This window comes from Lithobates pipiens, unplaced genomic scaffold, assembly GCF_037356315.1.
Source record: "Lithobates pipiens isolate NorthernLeopardFrog02 unplaced genomic scaffold, aLitPip1_a1.2 Scaffold_23, whole genome shotgun sequence".
NCBI classification, from domain to species: Eukaryota; Metazoa; Chordata; class Amphibia; order Anura; family Ranidae; genus Lithobates; species Lithobates pipiens.
Window position 1 is genome coordinate 148,492,776 of NW_027507785.1, and position 14,041 is coordinate 148,506,816.

At 44.7% G+C, this 14,041-nt stretch overlaps 1 protein-coding gene across 10 annotated transcripts in view; it reads left to right on the forward strand.

The window, feature by feature from the left end:
* The window catches only part of NOL8 (nucleolar protein 8), an 828,826-nt gene that overhangs the window by 285,684 nt on the left and 529,101 nt on the right, over positions 1 to 14,041 (forward strand). For all 10 annotated transcript variants that reach the window (XR_013262355.1, XM_077452483.1, XM_077452484.1 and 7 more), the window contains one exon: positions 5,006 to 5,147. Coding sequence is in view for 9 of the 10 variants with exons in the window: in XM_077452483.1 (XP_077308609.1) it covers positions 5,006 to 5,147 (142 nt within the window). In the remaining variant the exon portion in view is untranslated. The remainder of the gene's footprint in view (positions 1 to 5,005; positions 5,148 to 14,041) is intronic.

Genomic DNA, 14,041 nt, shown 5'->3' on the forward strand with positions numbered 1-14,041 from the left:
TTGCTAGAAAGGCTTGGTGTCGGCCAATAGGCACACTGAAATGTGAGTGCAATGTTTTTATTGATTTCCCATTAAAGTTGAAACGGTTTTACACTATATTCGTTCTATCTAATTTTGTATAAATATACAGACCCTGAGGAATTGCTAATGGGAGAAGTGCATTAAGGATTGGTTTTCCGTTGAATGAACCGAAGGCTTACTGGCAGGGCTGGACTGGGACAAAAATTTGGCCCTGGACTTCATCCAGACCGGCCCACTTTAATTTTGCAAATACACACAAAAACAGTATATAAACTATACATAATTGCGCAAAAAAATACGATAAAATTATTCATCAGTTACCGTAACCAGTGGCATTAAATTATTCATCAATTACCATGACCAGTGGCATTAAATTATTCATCAGTTACTGTGACCAGTGGTATTAATATTAATTTAATGCCACTGGCCACGGTAACTGATCAATAATTTAATGCCACTGGTCACGGTAATTGATGATCAGTTACCTTGGCCAGTGACATTAAATTAATAATTGACCAGTGGCATTCAATTAATATTAATGACGCTGGTCACGGTAACTGATTAATAATTTAATGCCACTGGTCAATTATTAATTTAATGGCACTGGCCACAGTAACTGATGAATAATTTAATGTCACTGGTCACGGTAACTGATGAATAAAAATCAGTTACCATGACCAGTGACATTAAATTATTTATCAGTTACCATGACCAGTGGCAATACATTTACCCCTTCCCCTCCCCCTGCCATGCTGCATATTACAGTAATCACGGACACTGACAGTAACAGCCAGACTCTGTTTATTATTAATCATGCTGCCATGCAGCCTGCATCCCATATAGCATCCGATTATCTTATTATTTAGTGCTTGAATTACACTGATAAGACTATTCTTTGTCCCCTTACCCTGTCTGTGCTGCTGTCTGAAGTGGACTTGGCGGTGCTGGCTCCTCTTGGTTGCAGCTAAGCTTGGGCAGCAACTCGCTGCACTCCGGCTCCTCCCATGTCCCCGGGCCGCCTCCGCCCTCCGGCCGTGAATGACGTCACGGCGCTGGGACAAGGAGGCAGCCTGTAATGTAAGGGGAGTGAGTGGCGGCGTCATGAGGGGGTGGTGCTTGTGTGCCAGATGCAGGAGCAGAGCTGCCGCCGGCGTTGTTGTAACACACAACTGACATGGAGAATCCAGGGAGAGAAGTGTAGTGAGTCAAACACATAACACATTGTCTGACAACCGGCCCACTGAGCCAATCGGCCCACCGGGAAACTCCCGGTAGCCCCGATGGCCAGTACAGGCCTGCTTACTGGTTGGTAACGTCTGGTGAGTGGCCATTCTGCTTGGTGACGGTGCCACAGATTTGGTTTTCTTAGTGAACACATGTAGCCTTTTTTCATTAGAAGATGAATGTTGATTAAGATGGCACGGTTGGAGGGGTCGCATCAACCAATGTACAAGAAGGACACTGTTTTTGCAGACATAAATATCGTCATAAAATCATTGTTTTGTGTATAATTTTAGGACATTATGGTGACACAGTGACTATTTAGTATAAGTTATTTAGAAGGGGGTGGGTGTAGTAGTGAGTGGGAGGCGCAAATCCCCTAAGTTTTATACATCATACACTTTTTTCCTGATCCTTTTGGTGGGGTACTGAGACTGGGATTGCAGCGGACCCTTAAGCACAAAAGGGGTAGGTTGAGTGCCAGTACATCTTGGTTTTTAGCTTCCCAAATATATTGCTTTTTGCATTTTCACAACTATCGTAGAACCTACAAAATCAGCAGCACAGTCTGTAGGCTACTGGTCCTGTGCTTTCAGAAAAGTACAATCTCTGAAAAGTTGTAAGTTTAGGAAAAAAAGTTAAAAAGTTACAAAAATGGTCTGGCCACCTGAGGTTTAATATGAAGCGCAGGACCTGGCAAGAAAAAGGGTAATTACACTTTTAATCTATTGTTCAAATAACCTCATTTTAGTATCACCTATATTCTACACCAAAAAAGATATGTAATGAAATAAGAGGATGTTTGCCTGCAAGACCATGTAACTAATTTTCTCTTTCGTTCATTGATGGATACAGCTCCATTAATCTTGACCGTAGGGTTATTACGCCACCTTCAGGAGAGGGCTAGGCAGAACATGTAAAAAACAGAATAGTTCCTCTCTTGGCCACCAAACAGATTCTTTCCCTCCAGCATACCCTTACTCCCGGCTCGCCGGGAGGCCCTCTTTGGGGCAGTAAGGGACCTGCTCAGCCGCGGGGTGATAGTTTGTGTTTCAGAAACGAAAAGGTTTCAGGGATTCTATTCCAATCTGTAGTCCCCAAATCAGGAGGGGTGAGTGCAATCCTGGACCCAAAAGCCCTCAATAGCTTTGTGAAAGTACAGAGGTTCAGAATGGAATCAGTTCGCTCCGTAGTCGCTGCACTCCATCAGGGGGGCTCCCTGGCGTCTCTGGATATCCAGGACGCATACCTGCACATACCCATATGCCTCAGGCCCCAGAGGTTTCTGCAATTTGCAGTAGGGGAAGACCACTACCAGTTTGTGGCTCTCCCCTTTGGCCTGGCTTCAGCACCCCAAGTCTTTACCAAGGTATTGGCTCCAATTTTGGCATTGTTGCAACAACGTGGAATCGCAATCATTGGTTACCTAGACGATCTCCTTCTGAGAGCAGCTTCTGCCTCAGAATTAAGGGAGGATGTGGCGATCACCATGCAAACTCTACAGGAATTTGGGTGGGTGTTGAACCTCAAAAAGTTGGTACTAGTGCCGGCTCAGCACCTGGAGTACCTAGGCTTACTGCTGGGCTCCGTGGAAGCGAGAGTGTTTCTCCCTTCAGACAAACTGCAGACTCTCAGAGCCGCAGTGAAGCTGCTGATGAACTGCAGGTGGCCGTCGCTGCATTTCTGCAGGCAAGTTCTGGGCTTCATGGTTGCCTCCTTGGAGGCGGTACCGTACGCCCAATTTCCCTCCAGAGTCTTGCAGAAAGAGATATTGTCCAAATGGGACAAATCTCTGTTGTCCCTGGAATCAGCAGATTGAGTTGAGCCAGTTAGTCAGGGGCTTTTTTCTGGTGTCTGAGATCTCCAGCCCTTCGGTCTGGGGAATCGTTCCTACCTCTTCATTGGACATTGATCACAATGGACGCCAGCCTGACCGGCTGGGGTGGAGTACTGGGAGTGCAATCGACCCAGGGGCTCTGGTCGAGGGAGGAATCCCAGTTACCGATCAATGTGCTTGAGCTTCGAGCGATCAGACTATGCCTCTCCACATGGTCGTTGAGACTACGAGGACGGCCGATCAGAATCCAGTCAGACAACGCCACGGCGGTGGCATATGTCAACCATCAAGGAGGAACAAGCAGCACGGGAGGTCGCTCACATCCTTCAGTGGGCAGAGCGACACGTACCGGCCATATACATCCCGGGAGTAGAAAACTGCCAGGTGGACTATCTAAGTCACCAGCTTCTGGACCTAGGAGAATGGTCACTGCATCAGGAGGTGTTCAAGTTTCTTTGCCTGCGGTGGGGCACACCAGATGTGGATCTTCTGGCCTCTCGTCTCAATTTCCAGGATCCTGCTGTTCTTACAGTGCGGAGTAGACCAGAAGTTGGCCTTGAGCACCATCAAGGAACAGATATCGGCCTTGGCTATTTTTTTTTTCCAATGACCCCTGGAGTCTCACTCCTTGGTGAGCACCTTTGTGCAAGGAGTCCGGCATGAAGTCCCTCCGTCCACCCCTACCTCCCTGGGATCTGAATCTGGTACTATGGGGGCTTCAGAAACCTCAGTTTGAGAACAACTGGGAAGTTCCCTTGTTGACTTTCTCAGAAAGTAGCCTTTCTAGTGGCTATTACAACTGCCAGGAGGGTTTCTGAGCTGGCGGCTTTGTCTTGCAAGTCGCCCTATCTGGTTATCCACAGGGATAAGGTGGTGTTGCGTCCGCAACCTTCTCTGCCGAAGGTGGTTTCGGCCTTCCATCTCAATGAAGACATTGTTACCACCTCTGTCCTAAACCGACACATCCTAAGGAGGTGGCCCTAAATTCCCTGGATGTGGTCCGTGCTCTAAGGGTATATCTGTCGCCACGGCTCCCTTCCGGAAGTCAGATTCTCTGTTAGTTTCGGTAGCTGGTCCGAAAAAAGGGCTGGCGGTCTCGTCGACCACTGTTTCCAGGTGGATAAGACAGATCGTGGTCCAGGCTTATGCCTTGAAGGGACAGGTGCCCCCCCCTTTCCTGTCACAGCCCATTCCACCAGGGCAATTGGGACCCCTTGGGCTTTCTGACATCAAGCGTCAGTCTCCCAGGTGTGTAAGGCAACTTGGTTGTCCGTTCACACTTTCACAAAGTTCTACAAAGTTGATGCCTGCTTTGGCCGCAAAGTTTTGCAGGCGGCCGTGTAATTGTTGCAACTTACATTCTTTCTCCTTGTTAGCGAAAGTTACATTTTGATTGTCAATGCATTCTGATGCATATGTTGGCTGCAAGTGCGGTTGATTCAGGTGGTGACTTCTCTGTTGGGGAGCACCTCTCGTTGTGGGTGAAGCTATGTTTGCTGTTCCCACCCCTCGTTATGACACTGCTTGTGGACATCCCTACGGTCAAGATTAATGGAGCTGTGTCCACCAGTACACGAAAGAGAAAATAGGATTTTTGAACTCACCGTAAAATCCTTTTCTCTGAAGCTCATTGAAGGACACAGCACCCACCACCCCCCCATTACTTTACATTATACTGCTTGTTGACATGCTGAGCTGCAGGAAGCAGGCTGAGGGGTTATTGCCAGAGGGAATTTTGCCTAGTCCTCTCCTGAAGGTGGCGTAATAACCCTACGGTCAAGATTAATGGAGTTGTGTCCGTCAATGAACCCCAGAGAAAAGGATTTTACGCCGAGTACAAAAATCCTATTTTTCATGAGACCTTGCAGAACCTAGGTTTGTTTTGACTTTGATCTATAACAATTGCATTAACTTTGGTTCTTACAGAGGCACATAATTCCAAGGTAGATGAGGAGTATGACCTATCTGCTGAAAAGAAGAAAAACCTTGGCATCTTGCAGAGTATTCTAAACATTAACGTGGAGCCACAGCCTGCAAGAAAACAGACAGTCAAAGGCAAAAAATTCAAGTGAGACAATTTTTTTTTGTATTCATGTGTTAAAAACGAACTTCAGCCAAACTACTTAATACATCATTAGGATATGCAATTTGTTTTACTTGCCAAATTATTTCCAACTCTGTTTATTCATTCTTTTGATCCCTGCCACACACCATAATTAGAACAGTGACCACCACCCCTATTCACTTATGCAACTCTGTGTCCCTTGCCTGTTTATATGTTGATATCAGAGCATCATCACACTGTTATGGTATCCCCTGTGCACTTTTATCCCTTTCTTAATCCCATCACCAAAATCCTTTTAGATTGACTGGCTAAACATTGTCCTAACACTATCTAAATGTGTAAGCCGCCGGAGCAAAAATATGACTTGGGTAAATACACTGTTTACCCCATCTTTGACATATAAAGAGAATTATATAATGTTTTGCTGCTATACAGAACATTTTTTTGTGTTATGTTCAGGACTAAATAATGTTTTAAATTTTGTCCCCAGTCTTTAGCCAAGTAATTATGAAATTTAACTTTTTACATACCAGACTAACCTAAAATGTTTTGATCTAAACCTGTTTACAGTGCTTAGTAGCTAAAGTCGAAATTACACACATTGCTGATTGAGTGAGAGGAGTGACTTTTCACCCCAGTCCCTGCTCAGTAAAGCTCATTGTTGAGTTTTAATTAAGAAAAGACAGTCATTAAGGGGGCAGGTACTGTAGTGCCCTCTTTTTAGAAAATTCTTGGTCACTCCTTAGAATTAATGTTTAGACTGCAGGGTGTATTACAGTATCGATTTGTAATTTGTAGTTCTACTTTAAGTATGAGGAAATTAATGGTGAGGCTGCTGGAGAGAATGTGGAGATGGCAGGAGGGGAAGGTGATTGGTGGTGATATGTTGGCAAGATTTTATGTGAAACAAAGCAGAGAAGAAGGCACTTCTAAGAGCAGTAATAAAACACTTTAATGACATGGAAGGGCTAAAAACACTTAGGGTCCTTTCACACGGGGCGGATCAGTTCTGATCCGCCCCGTGGATGTCCGTTTGCTCAGCGGGGATCACTCCGCCGATCCCCGCTGAGCAGGGAGATGACAGGTCTGCCTCCGCACACTGCGCAGGGACGGACCTGTCACAGCGCCGCTCTCCCCTATGGGAGATCGGATGACTACGGACCGCAGTGCCCGTCGTCATCCGATCCGATCCGCAGACGGATGGAAAAATAGCTTTTTCCTCCGTCACACTTTTTCGGATCGGAGCGGGTCGGATGTCAGCGGACATGTCACCGCTGACATCCGACGCTCCATAGAGCTCTATGGAGCACCCGTTCAGGTCCGCCTGAAAAACTGACAGGCGGGCCTGAACGGGACGTTAGTGTGAAAGGGGCCTTACAAGATGGAAGTAAAAAACAGGCATATCAAGGAATCCATAACGTTCAGCGGGATGCCTCCTGTGTTTATGCATTTTTTAAATTATCAATGTTCATAGCAATTGTATAGCACAGGAGTTTTTATTTTTTTTTTTTTATTTTTTTTTTTATTACCTCAATTTTTATGGTAGTCACTATTTTTTCTTCTTTTAGTTAGCCACTTAAGCCCCGGACCATTTGGCTAGTCAATGACCAGGGGACTTTTTACAATTTGGCACTGCGCTGCTTTAACTGGTAATTGCGCGGTCATGCAATGTTGTACCCAAACAAAATTTACGTCCTCCCCCCCCACAAATAGAATAGTATATGAATGGGGACCTTGGATTGTGGGCTCCTTGAGGGTAGGGACCGATGTGAGTGTGCAATGTACAGGGATAGGGACAATTGTAGACACTCAGGTTGAACTGGATGGACTGGTATCTTTATTCAACCTTACTATGTAACTGTGTGAGACTTTTTGGGAGCCTAGCCGCGTACGGGGCCCCGTAAACCAAGGATTTCTAAGGGCATACATTTTTTATTTTACTCCTCACTACCTATCACATTTTCGAAGGCCATAACATGCAAAGATGGCACAAACCCTCACCCAAATGACCCCATTTTGGAACGTAGACACCCCAAGCTATTTTCTGAGAGGCATGTTGAGTCCATGGAATATTTTATATTTTGCCACAAGTTGCGGGGAAATTAAAAACTTTTTTTTTTTGCACAACATTGTCACTGAAATCAAGGTCTGCAAAATACTCCCCATACCTCTCAACAAATAGCTTGGGGTGTCTACTTTCCAAAATGGGGTCATTTGGGGGGATTTTGTGCTATCTGGGCATTCCATGGCCTCCGAAACTGTGATTTACAAAATTTACACTGAAGCCTGAAGGCGGTGCTTGGTTTTTGGGGTCCCGTACGCAGCTGGGCTCCCAAAAGGTCTCACTTGTGGTATCCCCGCACTCAGGAGAAGCAACACAATGTATTTTGGGGCATCATTCCACATATAACCATGGCATGTTTTAGCAATATATAATTTAGTGACTATTTTGTGCAAAACAAAATAATAATAATGTATTTTTTTTCCCGCAACTTGTAACAAAATATAAAATATTCCATGGACTCGATATGCCTCTCAGCAAATAGCTTAGGGTGTCAACTGGGGTTTGAACTGTCCTGGCCTTTTATGCACAACATTTAGAAGCTTATCACTCGCATCACTCACTCTTCTAACCACTGGAAGACAAAGCCCTTTCTGACACTTTTTGTTTACATGAAAACACATTTTTTTGGGGGGAAAACACATTTTTTTCAATTTTAATGCACTAAATAAACACTATTTTTGCCCAAATGTTGATGAAATAAAAAAAGATGATCTTAGGCCGAGTACATGGATACCAAACACGACGTGCTTTAAAATTGCACAGAAACGTGCAGCGGTGACAAACTACACACATTTTTAAAAGCCTTTAAACGCCTTTACAGGTTACCACTTTAGATTTACTGAGGTGGTCTACTGCTGAAATTAGTGCCCTCGATCTGACCTTCACGGTGAAAGCACACATGCATGGTGCAATTGCTGTTTACATATGACGGCAGACCGACGCTTGCATTCGACTGTGCGAGAGCAGGGGGGGACAGAGGTGTTTTTTTTATTATTTATTTTGCTTTTTTATTTTACTTTTAAACTGTTCCTTTCATTTATATATTTTTTTAATCATTTTTATTGCCACGTAGCGCTATACCTGTGTAAATAACACACAATTAACTACCTCAAATACTCCCACACGTGAAATAATAAATAGTCGCATGTGTATATGCAAATACTAAAAGTGCATCACTCTAAATGTCACATACTTTAACCACTTGCTTACTGGGCACTTAAACCCCCCTCAGTCCCAGACCAATTTTCAGCTTTCAGCGCTGATGCACTTTGAATGACAATTGCGCGGGCATACAACACTGTACCCAAATGAAATTTTTATCATTTTTTTCCCACAAATAGAGCTTTCTTTTGGTGGTATTTAGTTACAGCTCGGAGTTTTATTTTTTGCTAAACAAACAAAAAAAGATGCAAAAAAAAAAAAAAAAAAATCATGTTTTAATAGTTTGTTATAAAATTTTGCAAACGGGTCATTTTTCTCCTTCATTGAAGTGCGCTGATTAGGCGGCACTGATAGGCTGCATTGGTGGGCACTGATGGGCTGCATTGGTGGGCACTGATGGGCTGCATTGGTGGGCACTGATGGGCTGCATTGGTGGGCACTGATAGGCATAGTTAAGGCGGCACTAATAGGCACAGATAAGGCGGCACCGATGGGCACAGATAAGGCGGCACTGGGCAAAGATGGGCACAGATAAGATGGCACGGATGGGTGGCACGGATAAGTGGCACGGATGGGTGGCACGGATGGGCACTGATAGGTACCACAGATAGATGGGACTGATGGGCACTGATAGGTGGCTCTGATAGGTGGCACTGCTGGGCACTGATGGGCGGCACTGCTGGGCACTGATGGGCGGCACTGCTGGGCACTGATGGGCGGCACTGGGGTGCAGCACCTTTGAGGCAGATTTTGGGTGGCACTGTGGGTGGCACTGCTGGGTGGCACTGTGGGTGGCACTGTGGGCACTGCTGGGTGGCACTGTGGGCACTGCTGGGTGGCACTGTGGGCACTATGGGCACTGCTGGGTGGCACTGACAGGGGGGCACTTTATTTCAGGATGGCACTGCGGGTGGCAGGTGGGCACTGGCAGGGGGCAGGTGTCCGTTTAAATTGCTGGCCGTGATCGGGACTGATGTCCCGAACATGGCCGCCGGCGATCGGCTTTTTTTTTTCTCCTCGCGCTGTCAGCGCGAGGAGGAATACTAGCCGGTTACCGGCTCCGTTTTATCACATGATCAGCTGTCATTGGCTGACAGCTGATCACGTGATAAGGGGTCGGGATCGACCCCTTACACGGATCGGTGATCAGGCGAGTCTCACGGACTCGCCGATCACAGAGCGCGCAGGCCGCTCGTATCCGGGATGACGTCAATAGACGTAGTCCCGGAAATGTGGGTCCGCGCTATTGCCGTCATTTTGCAATAGCGCGGTACCCAAGTGGTTAAGTATAAAAGTTTACATATATCTATACTTAAATACCATAAACCCCACAGTATAAATCAATCAAGCCACTGTGTAAACAAATTACATCACCATAAGTAATTATAATTGAAAACTCAAACAGTCCACTGTAGGTGATCCGCGTGAAAGTGATAATTGGTGTCCAAAACAACTATTTTGCTCCTTCACCACACCTTCCGTGATTGTGAATCCCCCGTTGAGTACACTCACCAGCTGTTAAGCCTTACACTCGCATGCTTGGCTAATAAAGCTTTAAATCCTCTCAGAAGATGAGCACTGTGGGGCATCCCAATATCGTAGCCTGTATCCCTGATTCCATGATTAAGTCTGATATAACGAAACATGTCGGGGGCGTGGCTATCTGGCGAACAATATTGAGTTACTAGTTTGTGTATGTGGCGGTGTGAGGCGACGCTGGACGGAGGGGACGGAAGAAGCGAGCTAAGGCGCCCTAAATCAAAATACGGACCTGCTGTGTGGGACCAGGCGGGATACGTGAGAAGGGGTGAGAAATAGCTGTCCATCTCCCTGTTTAAGAGGTCCTCTGTGATCACCAATGCCCCGGCATACTCAAAGCACCTGTTGAAGTTTTAGTGTGAAGTCGATTGATCTTTAGATGTGGTTTATTCTTTCACTGTTCATGTGAGCGCATAGAGATTGGTTTTTAACCACCTCGCGCCCGCCCTATAGCCGAATGACGGCCGTAGAGCAGGCGCGTTCGTCCGGGTGGCCGTCCCTGGACGTCCTGATGTTTACTTCCGCAATGCGCTCCGCCGCGGGCGCGCATCGCGGAAGTTCTGTGTTTGCCGTGTCCCCCGGGGACAGGCAAACACAGATCGCTGTAACTGGCCAATCACAGGGTCCGTTTACAGCGTGATCGGCGTGTCCAATGGGAGATGTTCTCATATGTAAACATATGAGATCATCTCTCAGCGCCGCTCTCCCTCCTCACACAGACAGTGTGAGAGGGGAGAGATGAACGGCTGCAGTGGCAGCCGTTCTGCCTCGAGTTAAAAAAAATAAAAAATAAAAAAAAAGTGCTATCCTCCCCCAGCAGTGCCATACGCCTCAGTGCCATCCACCCCAGTGCTACCTGCCCCCAGTGCCATCCACCCCAGTGCTACCTGCCCCAAGTGCCATTTGTCCCCAGTGCCACGTATAAGTGCCACGTGTCATCAGTGCCACATATTAGTGCCATCTGTCATCAGTGCCACATATTAGTGCCATCTGTCATCAGTGCCACGTATAAGTGTCATAATTGCCACGTATCAGTGCCATCTGTCATCAGTGTCACGTGTCATTGTCCTGGTGCTTCAAAAGTGTAATAAATAGTCAACAAGTTAGATGTGTAATTTATGTTCCTAGAACACATGATGGCGCTACCTGCATGTTGGGCCTCTCTATGTGGCCAGGCTGTGAAAAAGTCTCACACATGTGGTATTTTAATACTCAGGAGGAGTAGCAGAATTTTTTGGGGGGTGTCATTTGTGGTATACACATGCCACGTGAGAGAAATAACCTATTACAATGACAATTTTGTGGAGAAAAAAAAATGAAAAATCTTAATTTTGCAAAGAATTGTGGAAAAAAAATGACAACATCAAAAAGCTCACTATGCCTCTTACTAAATACCTTGGAATGTCTACTTTCCAAAAAGGGGTCATTTGGGGGGTATTTGTACTTTCCTGACTTGTTCGGGTCACAAGAAGTGAGATAGGCCACCAGTACATCAGATGTGATCAATTTTGTGCAATTCGCACCACAGCTTGTAGACTCTCTAACTTTCACAAAGACCAAATAATAACCACTAATTTGGGTTATTTTTACCAAAGATATGTAGCAGTATAAATTGTGGCCAAAATTTATGAAGAAAAATTAATAATTTGCATAATTCTGTCACAGAAACAAAGAAATATGGTTTTTTTTTTCAAAATTTTCGGTCTTTTTTCATTTATAGCGCAAAAAATAAAAACCCCAGAGGTGATCAAATACCACCAAAAGAAAGCTCTATTTGTGGGAAAAAAGGACAAAAAATTCATTTGGGTACAGTGTTGCATGACTGAGTAATTGTCATTCAAATTGTGAGAGCACTGAAAGCTGAAAATTGGTCTGGGCAGGAAGGGTGTTTAAGTGCCCAGTAAGCAAGTGGTTAAAGATTAAAATGGTTTAAACGTTATCACACCACATGAGGCTTCCACTGTTATTTCTTTTGAGGTACATATATATTATATACTTCTAATCAGAAGAGATCCAGGGATACAGGCTACGATATTGGGATGCCCCACAGTGCTCATCTTCTGAGAGGATTTAAAGCTTTATTAGCCAAGCATGCGAGTGTAAGGCTTAACAGCTGGTGAGTGTACTCAACGGGGGATTCACAATCACGGAAGGTGTGGTGAAGGAGCAAAATAGTTGTTTTGGACACCAATTATCACTTTCACGCGGATCACCTACAGTGGACTGTTTGAGTTTTCAATTATAATTACTTATGGTGATGTAATTTGTTTACACAGTGGTTTGATTGATTTATACTGTGGGGTTTATGATATTTAAGTATAGATATATGTAAACTTTTATACCTGTATTCACTTAAAGTATGTGACATTTAGAGTGGTGCACTTTTAGTATTTGCATATACACATGCGACTTTATTATTTCACGTGTGGGAGTATTTGAGGTAGTTAATTGTGTATTATCATTTACACAGGTATAGCACTACATGGCATTTATTTGTTCATATAAAAAAGAAACAAACAAATTCTGATGCACCTTTTTGACAATTTTTTTTTTATTTAAGTAGCAGCTGAGGTTTAGGGTGGTAGGAACTGGAGCGCTGTGGCTATACACTATTTGGAGGGATTGTGATTTGTGTATCCATATATATATATATATATATATATATATATATATATATATATATATATATATCTATATATATATATATCATTTTTATTATCTCAGGGAATGTAAATATCCCCTATGATTGCAATAGGAAGTGACAGCTACTCATTTAAAAAAAAAAAAAAAATAGGGTCTATTAGATCCTAGATCTCTCCTCTGCCCTCAAAGCATCTGACCACACCAAGATCGGTGTGATAAAATGCTTTCCCAATTTCCCAATGGCACTGTTTACATCTGGCGTAATCTAAGTCATGAAATGCTCGTAGCTTCCAGTTTCTTAGGCTATAGAGATGATTGGAGCCATTCTGGTCTCTGATCGGCTCTATGGTCAGCTGGTGGAACCACCGGCTGCATTCTCAGGTTCCCTGTTGGGACACGAGAGCCTGAGAAAACCAAGCGAAGACGGTGGGGGGGGGGTGGACATTCCTTCCCACTGCTTGTAAAAGCAGTCTAGAGGCTAATTTAGCCACTAGGATTGCTTTTACATGAAAGCTGACCGCTGGCTCAAAAGAATGATACCAATATGATACCTAAACCTGCAGGCATCATTCTGGTATAACCACTCAAAGTCCAGCAACATACCAGTACGTTGCTGGTCCTTGTTGGCCATATATTGTAATCCTATTTTTTTTTTTTTTTTCATGCAGCCTGTAGGCTGAACGAAAAAAATATATTGAATGGTGGGTATGCTCACCATTAGAGTACCTCCCTTCATCCACCCACTTCTAATGGTGAGCATACATGCACCATTTATATATGCCGAAGCATGGGGACATCCGCCCCAAAAGGTAGGAGCAAATCGCTCCTCCACCCCTTCTGCCCCCATGCTTCGGCATATATGCTTTTTTTTTTTTTTTATCTGTGGTGGTGAAATCACCTCCGACAGCGCTGGAGTCATGGCTTCATATATCGTGGGAGAAAACAATGTTGCTGTCAAGATAAATCCACACTGCAGCCAAATGACGTACCTGCTAAGCAAATGATGGTTAACAATAAAACAAACATTACAATATAACAGTAAGACATACCATACCTGCAAAGAAAAAAAAAATAAAAATATATATATATATATATATATATATATATATATATATATTTATTTATTTTTTAACCACTTCCCTTGATCGTTCTTACGGGAGGCAGGAGGGGACGTTGCCCCCCCCCCCCCCCCCCCCCCTCCGGTGCTTCTACCGACTCACCGCTTCCATCGGTGAGTCGGTCAAAGAACCGCCGGCCCCCGGATAATACCATAGAGCAGTGATGGTGAACCTTGGCACCCCAGATGTTTTGGAACTACATTTCCCATGATGCTCCACTACACTGCAGAGTGGATGAGCATCATGGGAAATGTAGTTCCAAAACATCTGGAGCGCCAAGGTTCGCCATCACTGCCATAGAGATTTCCGGCGGACCAGATCGTCCCCGGAGTCTCTATGATCGTTTGGAGGCCGGGCACGATGTTATGACG